The 14,543-nt window shown below is 51.7% G+C and overlaps 1 protein-coding gene across 1 annotated transcript in view; it reads left to right on the plus strand.

The window, feature by feature from the left end:
- wdr31 (WD repeat domain 31) overlaps positions 1-14,543 on the plus strand; it is a 67,819-nt gene that overhangs the window by 8,951 nt on the left and 44,325 nt on the right. Inside the window, 1 exon segment of the mRNA XM_072488160.1 lies at positions 10,784-10,928. Within this exon segment, the coding sequence (XP_072344261.1) occupies positions 10,784-10,928 (145 nt within the window).

A 14,543-nucleotide genomic window follows, 5' to 3' on the forward strand; every position in this document is an offset into this window, starting at 1 on the left:
AGAAATGTACACATTGGCTCTTTTCCATTAACAGACCGTATACTCAGTTAATTCTCACGTGCCATTTTTTTTTAAACAAACAATTTATAATGAGGTATTTTTTGGCATAACAAACAACCACAGTACGAAAACAATAGCGTACAAAGAACAGTAATCAAAAAGCAACCACCGACATCTGTCCCTCCAAGGCCCGCCTATTTAATCCCCTACTCCATACTAACCCCACCCCCCCCCCACCCCCCAGATGACGATTAATTCTCTGCAAAGAAGTCAATGAATGGTTGCCACCTCCGGGCAAACCCTCACACTGACCCTCTCAAGGCGAACTTGATCTTTTCCAGGCTGAGCAAGGTCGCCATGTCGGTTAACCAGGCCTCTGACTTCGGAGGCCTAGACTCCCTCCAAGCCAGTAATATCCGTTGCCGGGCTACCAAGGAGGAAAAGGCCAGAACATCTGCCTCTCCCTCCTCCTGAACACCTGGGTCCTCCCAACACCTCAAAGATCGCTACCCCTGGACTTATTTCCACCCTTGTCTTCAATACCCGGGACATGACATCCGCGAACCCCTGCCAATATCCCCTAATTCTTGGGCATGCCCAGAACATGTGGACATGGTTCGCTGGTCCACCTACACACCTGACACACTTGTCTTCCACCCCAAAAAATCTACTCATCCGGGCCACTGTCATGTGCGCTCGGTGCACCACCTTTAAATTGGATCAAGCTGAGCCTTGCGCATGAGCGGTCGCGTTGACCCTGCTCAGCGCCTCCACCCATAGGCCGTGTTCCAACCCCCCCCCCCCCCAGTTCCCCCTCCCACTTACGCTTCAACTCTTCTATATGCGTCTCCTCCGCCCCCATTAATTTTTGTAGATGTCCGCAACGCTCCCCTCCCCCACCCATTCCCTAGACAATACCCAATCTTGAATCCCTCTTAGTGGCAGGAGTGGGAAGGATGATACCTGCCTGCGCAGAAAGTCCCCCACCTGAAGATATCTAAAATCATTCCCTGCTGCCAACCCAAACTTCTCCTCCGGCGGCCTCAAGCTGGGGAAGCTCCCTTCCAGAAACAGGTCCCCCATCGTCTCAATTCCCGCCCTTTGCCATACCCAAAATCCCCCATCTCGGCTCCCAGGAGCGAACCGATGGCTGTCACATATTGGGGACCAAACCGATGCACCCACTGCACCAACGTACCTCCTCCTCTGACCCCAGAGCCGCCACTACCACAGTACTGGTAGAATATCTTGCCGGTGGGAATGGCAATGGTGCCATTATCAGCGCCCCCAAGCTGGTGCCCCTGCATGAGGCTGCATCCATCCGCTCCCAAGCCGCCCCCGTCCCCACTATCCACTTCCTTATCATTGCAATATTGGCCGCCCAGTAATAATTACTAAAATTTGGCAGGGCCAGCCCCCCTTCCCCCGATTCCTCTCGAGCATCACTTTTTTCACCCGTGGGGACTTACCCGCCCAAACAAAGCCCAAAATAATTTTGTTGATCCTCTTAAAAAAGGACCGCGGGATGAAAATCGGCAGGCATTGGAACACAAATAAAAATCTCGCCAATATCGTCATCTTAACTGACTGCACCCTCCCCACCAGTGACAGAGGGAGCGCATCCCATCTCCGAAACTCACCCCTCATCTGCTCAACCAGCCGGGACAAGTTCAGCTTGTCTAACCGGCCCCAGTCGCGCGCCACTTGTATCCCCAGATATCTAAAATTGGCTCCCACTAACCTGAACGCTAACTCCCCCCAGCTGGCCCTCCTGACCTCTTGCCTGGACTACAAACATCTCACTCTTCATCATATCCAATTTGTATCCCGAAAAGCGGCCAAATTCCCCCAGAATCGCAATAATCTCCCTCATCCCTGCTCCTGGATCTGCTACATATAAGAGTAAGTCATCCGCATACAGCGATGCCCTATGCTCCACCCCCGTAACCAGCCCTTTCCAGCCCCTAGAAGCTCTCCGAGCAATTGCCAGCAGCTCTATGGCTAACGCAAACAGCAGTGGGGAGAGGGGACATCCCTGTCTTGTTCCCCGGTGCAGCCTAAAATAGTCCGAGGTTGTCTTATTCGTCCTTACACTGGCTTCCGGAGCCTGGTACAGCAGTCTGACCCAGTCGATAAAGCCCCTAACGAACCCAAATCGTCCCAGCACCTCCCATAGATAGTCCCACTCTACCCGGTCAAATGCCTTCTCCGAGTCCATGGCCACAACTTACTCAACTTCCCTTCTCTCCGGGGGCATCATGATCACATTAAGCAGCCTTCTTACATTGGCTACCAACAGCCTACCCTTGACAAATCCGGTTTGGTCCTCCGTTAGCATCTCCGGCGCACAATTTTCAATCCTGGAGGCCAACACCTTGGCCAGCAACTTAGCGTCCACATTAAGCAACGAGATCGGCCTATAGGACCCACATGGCACCGGGTTCTCGTCTCGCTTCAATATTGACGAGATAGTGGCCTGTGACATCGTAGGGAGCAGCACCCCTCTATCCCTCGCCGTGTTAAAAACCTTAATCAGCAACGGCCCTAATATCCCCAAAAAGTTCTTGTAAAATTTCACCGGAAACCCGTCTGGCCCCGGAGCTTTACCTGACTGCATCGCCTTCAAGCCCTCAGATATTTCTTCGGCCCTAATCGGAGCCCCCAACTCGCCCACCAGCTCCCTACCCACTCTTTGGAAAGTCAACACGTCCAGAAAGCGTTTTATCTCCTCGGGCCCCGTGGGGGGCTCCGAGCGAGAGAGTCCACTATAAAAGTCCCTGTTTAGCCCAGCCGAGTCCCCGACCAGGTTCCCATCTCCGTCGACCACCTTGTCAATTTCCTTGGCCGCCTCCCTCTTCCTCAGCTGCTGTGCCAGCATTCTGTTGGCCTTCTCTCCATATTCATACAGCGTCCCCCTCGCCTTTCTAAGCTGCTCCACTGCCTTGCTCGTGGACAGTACCCCAAACTCGGCCTGCAGCCTCCGGCGCTCCCTTAACAGTTCCGCCCCTGGGGTCACCTCATACCTCCTGTCTACCCGTAGGATCTCCTTTTTTTTTTTTTTTTTATTAAATATTTTATTGAAAATTTTTGGTCAACCAACACAGTACATTGTGTATCCTTTACACAATATTATAACAGCACAAATAACAATGACCTATTTTATATAAACAAAAAATGAATAAATATTAAATAACAAAAATGAAAACTAGCCCTAATTGGCAACTGCCTTGTCACAAGTTACACCCCCCCCCCGCCCCCAATCCTGGGCTGCTGCTGCTGCCTTCTTTTTCCCATTCCATCTATCTATCCGTAAGGTATTCGACGAACGGTTGCCACCGCCTGGTGAACCCTTGAGCCGACCCCCTTAGGACGAACTTAATCCGCTCTAGCTTTATAAACCCCGCCATGTCATTTATCCAGGTCTCCACCCCCGGGGGCTTGGCTTCTTTCCACATTAGCAATATCCTGCGCCGGGCTACTAGGGACGCAAAGGCCAAAACATCGGCCTCTCTCGCCTCCTGCACTCCCGGCTCTTGTGCAACCCCAAATATAGCCAACCCCCAGCTTGGTTCGACCCGGACCCCCACTACTTTTGAAAGCACCTTTGTCACCCCCATCCAAAACCCCCGTAGTGCCGGGCATGACCAAAACATATGGGTATGATTCGCTGGGCTTCTCGAGCACCTCGCACACCTATCCTCCACCCCAAAAAATTTACTGAGCCGTGCTCCAGTCATATGCGCCCTGTGTAATACCTTAAACTGAATCAGGCTTAACCTGGCACACGAGGACGACGAGTTTACCCTACTTAGGGCATCTGCCCACAGCCCCTCCTCGATCTCCTCCCCCAGCTCTTCTTCCCATTTCCCTTTTAGTTCATCTACCATAGTCTCCCCTTCGTCCCTCATTTCCCTATATATATCTGACACCTTACCATCCCCCACCCATGTCTTTGAGATCACTCTGTCCTGCACCTCTTGTGTCGGGAGCTGCGGAAATTCCCTCACCTGTTGCCTCGCAAAAGCCCTCAGTTGCATATACCTGAATGCATTCCCTTGGGGCAACCCATATTTCTCGGTCAGCGCTCCCAGACTCGCGAACTTCCCATCCACAAATAGATCTTTCAGTTGCGTTATTCCTGCTCTTTGCCACATTCCATATCCCCCATCCATTCCCCCCCGGGGCAAACCTATGGTTGTTTCTTATCGGGGACCCCCCCAAGGCTCCAGTCTTTCCCCTATGCCGTCTCCACTGTCCCCAAATCTTCAGTGTAGCTACCACCACCGGGCTTGTGGTGTAGTTCCTCGGTGAGAACGGCAATGGGGCTGTCACCATAGCCTGTAGGCTAGTCCCCCTACAGGACGCCCTCTCTAATCTCTTCCACGCCGCTCCCTCCTCCTCTCCCATCCACTTACTCACCATTGAAATATTAGCGGCCCAATAATACTCACTTAGGCTCGGTAGTGCCAGCCCCCCCCTATCCCTGCTACGCTGTAAGAATCCCTTCCTCACTCTCGGGGTCTTCCCGGCCCAGACAAAACCCATGATGCTCTTTTCAATCCTTTTAAAAAAAGCCTTCGTGATCACCACTGGGAGGCACTGAAACACAAAGAGGAATCTCGGGAGGACCACCATCTTAACCGCCTGCACCCTCCCTGCCATTGACAGGGCTACCATATCCCATCTCTTGAAATCTTCCTCCATCTGTTCCACCATCCGCGTTAAATTTAACCTGTGCAATGTGCCCCAATTCTTAGCTATCTGGATCCCCAGGTAATGAAAGTCTCTTGTTACCTTCCTCAACGGTAGGTCCTCTATTTCTCTACTCTGCTCCCCTGGATGCACCACAAACAACTCACTTTTCCCCATGTTCAATTTATACCCTGAAAAATCCCCAAACTCCCCAAGTATCCGCATTATTTCTGGCATCCCCTCCGCCGGATCCGCCACATATAGTAGCAAATCGTCCGCATACAAAGATACCCGGTGTTCTTCTCCTCCCCTAAATACTCCCCTCCACTTCTTGGAACCCCTCAACGCTATCGCCAGGGGCTCAATCGCCAGTGCAAACAATAATGGGGACAGAGGGCATCCCTGCCTTGTCCCTCTATGGAGCCGAAAATATGCCGATCCCCGTCCATTCGTGACCACGCTCGCCACTGGGGCCCTATACAATAGCTGCACCCATCTAACATACCCCTCTCCAAAACCAAATCTCCTCAACACCTCCCACAAATAATCCCATTCCACTCTATCAAATGCTTTCTCGGCATCCATCGCCACTACTATCTCTGTTTCTCCCTCTGGTGGGGCCATCATCATTACCCCTAACAACCTCCGTACATTCGTGTTCAGCTGTCTCCCCTTCACAAACCCAGTTTGGTCCTCGTGGACCACCCCCGGGACACATTCCTCTATTCTCATTGCCATTACCTTGGCCAGGACCTTGGCATCTACATTTAGGAGGGAAATTGGTCTGTAGGACCCGCATTGTAGCGGGTCCTTTTCCTTCTTTAAGAGAAGCGATATCGTTGCTTCAGACATAGTCGGGGGCAGTTGTCCCCTTTCCTTTGCCTCATTAAAGGTCCTCGTCAGTACCGGGGCGAGCAAGTCCAAAAATTTCCTATAGAATTCGACTGGGAATCCATCCGGTCCCGGGGCCTTTCCCGTCTGCATGCTCCTAATTCCTTTCACCACTTCTTCTACCTCGATCTGTGCTCCCAGTCCCACCCTTTCCTGCTCTTTCACCTTGGGAATTTCCAGCCGATCCAAAAAGTCCATCATTCTCTCCCTCCCATCCGGGGGTTGAGCTTCATATAATTTTTTATAAAATGTCTTGAACACTCCATTCACTCTCTCCGCTCCCCGCTCCATCTCTCCTTCCTCGTCCCTCACTCCCCCTATTTCCCTCGCTGCTCCCCTTTTCCTCAATTGGTGTGCCAGCAACCTGCTCGCCTTCTCCCCATATTCGTACTGTACACCCTGTGCCTTCCTCCATTGTGCCTCTGCAGTGCCTGTAGTCAGCAAGTCAAATTCCACATGCAGCCTTTGCCTTTCCCTGTACAATCCCTCCTCCGGTGCTTCCGCATATTGTCTGTCCACCCTCAAAAGTTCTTGCAGCAACCGCTCCCGTTCCTTACTCTCCTGCTTCCCTTTATGTGCCCTTATTGATATCAGCTCCCCCCCCTAACCACCGCCTTCAACGCCTCCCAGACCACTCCCACCTGGACCTCCCCATTATCATTGAGTTCCAAGTACTTTTCAATGCACCCCCTCACCCTTAGACACACCCCCTCATCCGCCATTAGTCCCATGTCCATTCTCCAGGGTGGGCGCCCTCCTGTTTCCTCCCCTATCTCCAAGTCCACCCAGTGTGGGGCGTGATCTGAAATGGCTATAGCCGTATACTCCGTTTCCCTCACCTTCGGGATCAATGCCCTACCCAGCACAAAAAAGTCTATGCGCGAGTGGACTTTATGGACATAGGAGAAAAACGAGAACTCCTTACTCCTAGGTCTACTAAATCTCCACGGGTCTACACCTCCCATCTGCTCCATAAAATCTTTAAGCACCTTGGCTGCTGCCGGCCTCCTTCCAGTCCTGGACTTCGACCTATCCAGCCCTGGTTCCAACACCGTATTAAAGTCTCCCCCCATTATCAGCTTTCCCGTCTCTAGGTCCGGAATGCGTCCTAGCATCCGCCTCATAAAATTGGCATCATCCCAGTTCGGAGCATATACGTTTACCAAAACCACCGTCTCTCCCTGTAGTTTGCCACTCACCATCACGTATCTGCCCCCGTTATCCGCCACTATAGTCTTTGCCTCGAACATTACCCGCTTCCCCACTAATATAGCCACCCCCCTGTTTTTCGCATCTAGCCCCGAATGGAACACCTGCCCCACCCATCCTTTGCGCAGCCTAACCTGGTCTATCAGTTTCAGGTGCGTTTCCTGTAACATAACCACATCTGCTTTAAGTTTCTTAAGGTGTGCGAGTACCCGTGCCCTCTTTATCGGCCCGTTCAGCCCTCTCACGTTCCACGTGATCAGCTGAGTTGGGGGGCTTCCCACCCCCCCCCCCCGTCGATTAGCCATCACCTTTTTCCAGCTTCTCACCCAGTTCCCACGCAGCTGTATCTCCCCCAGGCGGTGCCCCCCCGCCCATCCTCTCCCGTACCCGCTCCCCCCTTTCCCCAGCAGCAGCAACCCAGTAATTCCCCCCTCCCACCCCCCCGCTAGACCCCCCGCTAGCGTAATTACTCCCCCCATGTTACTCCCAGAAGTCAGCAAACTCTGGCTGACCTCGGCTTCCCCCCGTGACCACGGCTCGCACCGTGCGACGCCCCCTCCTTCCTGCTTCTCTATTCCCGCCATAATTATCATAGCGCAGGAGCCAAGCCCGTGCTTCTCCCTTGGCCCCGCCCCCCCATGGCCAACGCCCCATCTCCTCTCCCTCCCCACCTCCCCCCATCACCACCTGTGGGAGAGAGAAAAGTTACCACACCGCAGGATTAGAACATAAAACCCCTCTTCGCCCCCCACATTCGCCCCACCACTTTGTCCAAACGTTCTTTTTAATAACCCACTCATTCCAGTTTTTCTTCCACAATAAAAGTCCACGCTTCATCCGCCGTCTCAAAGTAGTGGTGCCTCCCTCAATATGTGACCCACAGTCTTGCCGGTTGCAGCATTCCGAATTTTATCTTCTTTTTATGAAGCACCGCCTTGGCCCGATTAAAGCTCGCCCTCCTTCTCGCCACCTCCGCACTCCAGTCTTGATAAACGCGGATCACCGCGTTCTCCCATTTACTGCTCCGAGTTTTCTTCGCCCATCTAAGGACCATTTCTCTATCCTTAAAACGGAGGAATCTCACCACTATGGCTCTGGGAATTTCTCCTGCTCTCGGTCCTCGCGCCATAACTCGGTATCCTCCCTCCACCTCCAACGGACCCGCCGGGGCCTCCGCTCCCATTAACGAGTGCAGCATCGTGCTCACATATGCCCCGACGTCCGCTCCCTCCACACCTTCAGGAAGACCAAGAATCCTCAGGTTGTTCCTCCTTGCGTTGTTTTCCAGTGCCTCCAACCTTTCCACACATCGTTTCTGATGTGCCTCCTGTATCTCCGTCTTCACCACCAGGCCCTGTATATCGTCCTCATTCTCGGCTGCCTTCGCCTTCACGACCCGAAGCTCCCGCTCCTGGGTCTTTTGTTCCTCCTTTAGCCCTTCGATCGCCTGTAGTATCGGGGCCAACAGCTCTTTCTTCATTTCCTTTTTTATCTCTTCCACGCAGCATTTCAAGAACTCTTGTTGTTCAGGGCCCCATGTGAAACTGCCACCTTCCGACGCCATCTTGGTTTTTGCTTGCCTTCCTTGCCGCTGTTCCAAAGGATCCGCTGCAATCCGGCCACTTTCCTCTCCTTTTTCCATCCGTGTCCAGGGGGAATTCCCTTCTGGTTTACCGCACAGTGTTTTTAGCCGTTAAAATTGCCGTTGGGGCTCCTACCAAGAGCCCAAAAGTCCGTTCCACCGGGAGCTGCCAAAACGTGCGACTTAGCTGGTCATCGCCGCACCCGGAAGTCCCCGTAGGATCTCCTTGATCAGTCAGTACGTCTCTGCCCTGTCCGTCCTGTCCCTATGAGCTCGGATTGAAATCAACTCCCCTCTCACCACTGCCTTCAGCGCTTCCCAGACCACCGCTGCTGAGACTTCCCCAGTGTCGGTGACCTGCAGGTAGTCCTGCATGCACTTCCCTACTCTATCACACACCGCCTCGTCCGCCAACAAGCCCACGTCCAATCACTGCTGGCGTTGGAAGCTCTCCTCACTGGCCTGCAGTTCCACCCAGTGTGGGGCATGGTCTGAAATAGTGATGGCCGAGTACCCCGTGTCCACCATCCTCGCCAGCAGATCCCTACTCAAAATGAAAAAATCCGGGAATGCACTTTGTGTACATGCGAGTAGAAAGAAAACTCCCTAGCCGTCGGCTGCCTAAACCTCCATAGGTTAATCTCCCCCCCCCCCATCTTCTCCATGAACCCTATCAGGTCTTTTGCCATCGCTGGCACCCTCCCCGTTTTTGAGCACGACAGTCCAGGCCGGAGTCGATAACCGTATTAAAATCCCCTCCCACCACCAGCTTGTGTGAGTCCAGATCCGGTATCTTCCCCAGCACCCTCTTGCTGAATTCAACATCGTCCCAGTTCGGCGCATAGACATTAACCAATACCACCTTCCTCCCCTCCAGCTTACCGCTCACCATAACATAACAGCCCCCCCGTCCGAAACTATACTGCCCGCCTGGAATTGCACCCACTTATTAATTAAAATCGATACCCCTCTCGTCTTGGTATTCAGCCCCGAATGGAACATACATAGAACATAGAACATACAGTGCAGAAGAAAGCCATACGGCCCATCGAGTCTGCACCGACCCACTTAAGCCCTCACTTCCACCCTATTCCCATAACTCAATAACCCCTCCTAGCATTTTTGGTCACTAAGGGCAATTTATCATGGCCAATCCACCTAACCTGCACGTCTTTGGACTGTGGGAGGAAACCGGAGCACCCGGAGGAAACCCACGCAGACACGGGGAGAACGTGCAGACTCCGCACAGACAGTGACTCAGCAGGGAATCGAACCTGGGACCCTGGCGCTGTGAAGCCACAGTGCTATCCACTTGTGCTGCCCAGGAAGACCTGACTGACCCAGCTCTTCCTCAGCCTAACTTGATCCGCCACTCTCAGGTGTGTCTCCTGCAACATCACCACGTCCGCCTTCAGAACCCTCAGGTGCGCGAACACATGGATCCTCTTGACCGGCACATTCAGTCCTCTTAAGTTCCAGGTGGTCAGCCTGGGGGGGGGGGGGGGGGCACCGTGTCCGTCCCCCCCTTCTTTGCCCGCCCATGCGTCGCGCTGCCATCTGCCCGCCTCCAGGTAGCCCTCACCCTGACCACCTCTCCGTCCCCGAACCCAGGTCCCTCCCTCGTCAGCAGAGTAACTCTTTCCCCCCCCCCCCCCACCCCCGCAGCGACATCACCCTATAACCCTGCCCCGTATTGAACCAATACACCCCCCCCCCACTGTGCTTCCGTGGACTAGCTCACCCAGCTAGCCTGGTGACCCTCGCCTCCAGCGCCACAAAGTCTCCCACCTATTGTTCCCTACTCCCCCCCCCCCCCCCCCCCCCCCCCCGCCCATCGAAACCGCTTCCCGCATCAAACCGAACAATCTCCTAATTACCATAAGAGACAGCCCAAGAGAGACAGAGACCCCCACAAGAAAACCCCTCTAATACAATTTGATGTAACACACAATTTTTGAAAAGGCCCCACCAACCATCCCCATCAAAACACTGAAATACCCAACAAAAACTGAATTTCTTTTATTCCCCCATCTTTACCCAAACTTCAAAGACAAAAAAAGGGCAACAATCAAGCTATATATACACCGTTAACCACCGCGTAAATCCAAAAGGTTCTCGCGTGCCATTTTTGTGCAGTTTGAACAATTCACTTGTGTGGCTTGAATTTTATCAACTTGTTTGTATTGAGATGCAGTTATAGAGCGATGTGTCCTGCTCCAGTCTAATTCATGAGCTGTGGCATGGGTTTATCGGATCATCTGAAGTGCATGGAGATCTGTTGTCGGGTTGTTTGATTTTTAGCTGATGCCAAGATTGGCAGGAATCCTGTCTCGTATAGAAGTCATCTGCACATGAACAAAATGGTGTATGACCCCCATAATTTGGACTGTGGATGTCATTTTATTTCAGGTAACCTGCCTCTTTCAGTCAAACAGGATCTTCAGTGCTTCGCGTGATAAAACTGCCCTAATGTGGGACATGTACAACAAAGCTGGACCATTGCAGGAGTTTACTGGGCACGAACTGGTGGTGACTGGCCTAGCTGTGAGCCCAGGTATGAACTCAAGAAGCCATCATTCACTGGACTATTTTAGAGTTTTGTTTTTGTATGTTTCTCTTGCCACAATAAATTCAACTGAGTTATGCATTTATTACTACTACAACTATGGTTTGCACTGATGAACAGCTCGATGTCAAATTTGCAATTCTTTAACCAGTTGACAGCCTCTTCATCAGCCTGGTGAAGGCCAGTGAGGCCGACACTGAAGCACAGGGCACTTGATGATGATAATGCACCTTGGTTTGCACTTTGCCACAGTTGCACAGGGGTGAGTCACAGTGTCCCCAACAGAAGAGGCTGTTGCGGCAGGGTCCGACTCCAGTGTGAAACCTGTTCAGTTTGACCCATTTGTCGTGCTGGAGGTTGAAGCCTGGGATTTCTAACGTGGAATCATCAACCAAGTGCCGGTTGCTGGGCTGTGTTGATGGTGTTGTACCACAGGTCCTGCCACAAGTCTGCAGCAGAACCGTCTAGCTTGGGCAGGGTGGTCCGGATTGGCCGCCTTGATGAGGCATTTGTTGGGTGGGCGATGTCTTCTACCAATGGCAGATGTTTTTTTTTTCCGCCCTGCCCTGTGTCTGTTTTAATAATCATATAATAATAATCTTTATTATCACAAGTAGGCTTACATTAACACTGCAATGAAGTTACTGTGAAAAGCCCCTAGTCCATTCCAGCACCTGTTCGGGTACATAGAGGGAGAATTCAGAATGTCCAAATTACCTAATAGCACGTCTTTCGGGACTTGTGGGAGGAAACCGGAGGAACCCACAGAGACACAGGGAGAAGGTGCAGACTCAACACAGGCAGTGACTCAAGCCGGGAATCGAACCTGGGACCCTGGCGCTGTGAAGTCATAGTGCTAACCACTATGCTATCGTGCTGCCCATATGCTACTATGCTGCCCATTAGAGTTCTACTCTCGTTCTGAGGAAAAGCGTTGTGCTTCTCAGACTGGCTCCTGAAAGCTTCTCGCCAAGGATTTTGTTTATAAATCTGTAAGCCACTGCACGTTAACTTTATTAATAAGTGGCATGTAAGCTGAATGTGATTTTGCTTAATTTAAATTTTAGAAGTAGATGGGAAAGTAAGCTCAAAGATCTTTATTTTTTTAAGAACGGTTTAACTGTTAATTGAAAAGCCCCTTTTTCCTTGGATGTTAATTGGGTCCATCCTGTGTTAAAATAAAGTTTGTTTTAAGAGAAAAAAATGCCACCCCTATTTGTCAGTGGAATCACTTCCTGGGGGAAGGCATCAAATTGAAAAATAGTTGGGGTTTCTGATCCGGTTTTTCAATTTTAATATATATTCTTTATTTTGGTTTTGCATTTATTTGTAACAACATTGCCAGAAAAAAAGAGGGAAAAAAGGAAGAAATAAACAGGTATGAATGCATAGGAAACATACATACAGATACGATTAAAATTGGGCTCCCAGTAGTCAGTAACCACAGCCGTACTGTTTGACTATCTACATGTTGCCCCGTGGTATTAAAACATACCAGGAGCATGTTTGAGGACACCCAAGGCGTTTTTTGCCGTGGCCCTATCCCTGGGTTTTTCTATCCCTTGGTACACTTTGATTCCTGCACCTTACTTCCCTTGTACTCTGGGTGGTGTCTCCCCTCCCGCTTTTCCTATTCCCCTCCCGCTTTTCCTATTCCCCTCCCGCTTTTCCTATTTCCCCCTCCCATTCTTTTGTCTGATTTCGGTCAAACCAGCCTCCCTTATTGGTTGCTGGTCACGAACAGGTCCTCAAACAGGTTGGTAAATTGCTTCCGCGTGTTGTGGAATCCTTCCTCCGATCCTATGATGGTGAATTTTATCTCTTTCAGTTTGAGGAATTCTACTAGGTCTGACAGCCAGCCTGCGGCCTTGAGTGGCGCAGCTGATCTCCAGCAGAGCAGGAGAGCGATCAGGGAGGCAAAAGCTAGGGTATTTGCCCCTCTCCCTTAAGCTACGGCTGTTCCAATACCCCAAAGATCACCACTAATGGGCATGGCTCCACCCTCACCCCTACAGCCTTGGACATGGCCTCTGACATGTTCAGTACCTGACATCTCTGGGACAGGAGCAGAACATATGGGTGTGGTTGGCCGGGCCTCCCTGGCACTGTCCTCCCCCTATTTCTATACCCTGCTCCTCCACCCACTTTTCCCGTATCATGTACCTTACCTCCTCATGTACATGTCAGCGCAACTACCGCCCCCTTGTTCGCCTTATGTTTCAAGTCTCTCCAATTTGTATGTCCAGGTATCTGGGGGTATATTGCGGTCTCCTTGCGGAGGAAGTTCCTTGTTTGCGTGTATCAGAGCTCATTCCCTTTTAGGAACTGCAGCTTGTCTGTTAATTCCACAAGGGTCGCTACATATAGGTCCCCTACAGTCCGTACCCCTTTGTCCTGTCTCCACCTTTTAAAGGAAGTGTCCATTGTTGCAGGGGCGAATTCATGGTTTTTGCAGATGCGTGCCATACTGGACATTGCACCCAGACTGGGTGCAGAGTTCATTTCACGTCCTCCGCATGGCCACCACCACCGGGCTTCTTGAGTACATGGTTGGGGGAAATGGGAGTGGGGCTGTGGCAAGTGCTTGGAGGCATCTTCCTCAGCAAGATGTCTCCTCTGTTCTCACCCATTCTGCCTCCAGCTCTTTGATCCACCCCCAGATCGAATAGGAGGTTTGGAACGGCCAGGCCCCCCCCCCCCCCCCATATTCTTCCTTCTTTGTAGGGTGGTTTTACAGATCCTGGGGTGTTCCACATGCAAACACCATGATTAATTTGTCGACTTTGGTGAGGAAGGCCTTGGGGATGAAGATTGGGAGAGATCTGAATAGGAATCTTGGCAGTACGTTCATTTTGATTGTCCTCACTCTCACCACCAGAGAGAGCAGGAGCGAGTCCTACTTCCGCAGGTCACTCTTCACCTCCTCTACCTTACCACCTCTACAAGACTCGATAGGTTTCATTTATGGATGGATCCGTGCCCAGTCCCGCTAGAAGGTCACAAAGGCCTCATTGATCGTGTCTGATGCTGTGACTAGCTTATCCTTTCTGTCCTTCACCTGTGCTATCTCCCTCGTGGATGCCTGCTTTCTCAGCTGGTGAGCCAGTAGCGACTTGCCTTGTTTCCATGTTCGTATAAGGTACCCGAAGTTCGTGCACTGCTTTCACTGCTTTCCCTGTCCCCCCCCCCATGATGAGTTGGGAGTCTAGATCAGGGATCCCCGCCACGGTTTTTTTAATGAAGTCAGCATCATCCCAGTTAGGGGCGTATATGTTTACAAGCACTTCCAATGTCCCTTCCAGGACACCGCTGACCATTACGTTCCATCCCCCCAGGTTTGTCACTGTGAAGGTCGTCCTTTTACTAAACCGTATGGCCACCCCTGTTGCCCTCATACCAAAGCATGCTTGATATGTCTATCCTATCCAGCTCTCCCTTACCCTCGGGTCGGTCCTTCTCCCTCCAGGAATGTCTCTTGAAGGAAGACTATGTCGTCCCTCGGGCATTTTAGATGGTTGAAGACTCACTGGGTTGTTGAGTCCCCTAACATTCCAGGTGACTATTCTGATGGGGTTTGGCCAGCCATACTTGCCACGTGGACAA

Source organism: Scyliorhinus torazame, chromosome 22 (assembly GCF_047496885.1).
Source record: "Scyliorhinus torazame isolate Kashiwa2021f chromosome 22, sScyTor2.1, whole genome shotgun sequence".
Lineage (NCBI taxonomy): Eukaryota > Metazoa > Chordata > Chondrichthyes > Carcharhiniformes > Scyliorhinidae > Scyliorhinus > Scyliorhinus torazame.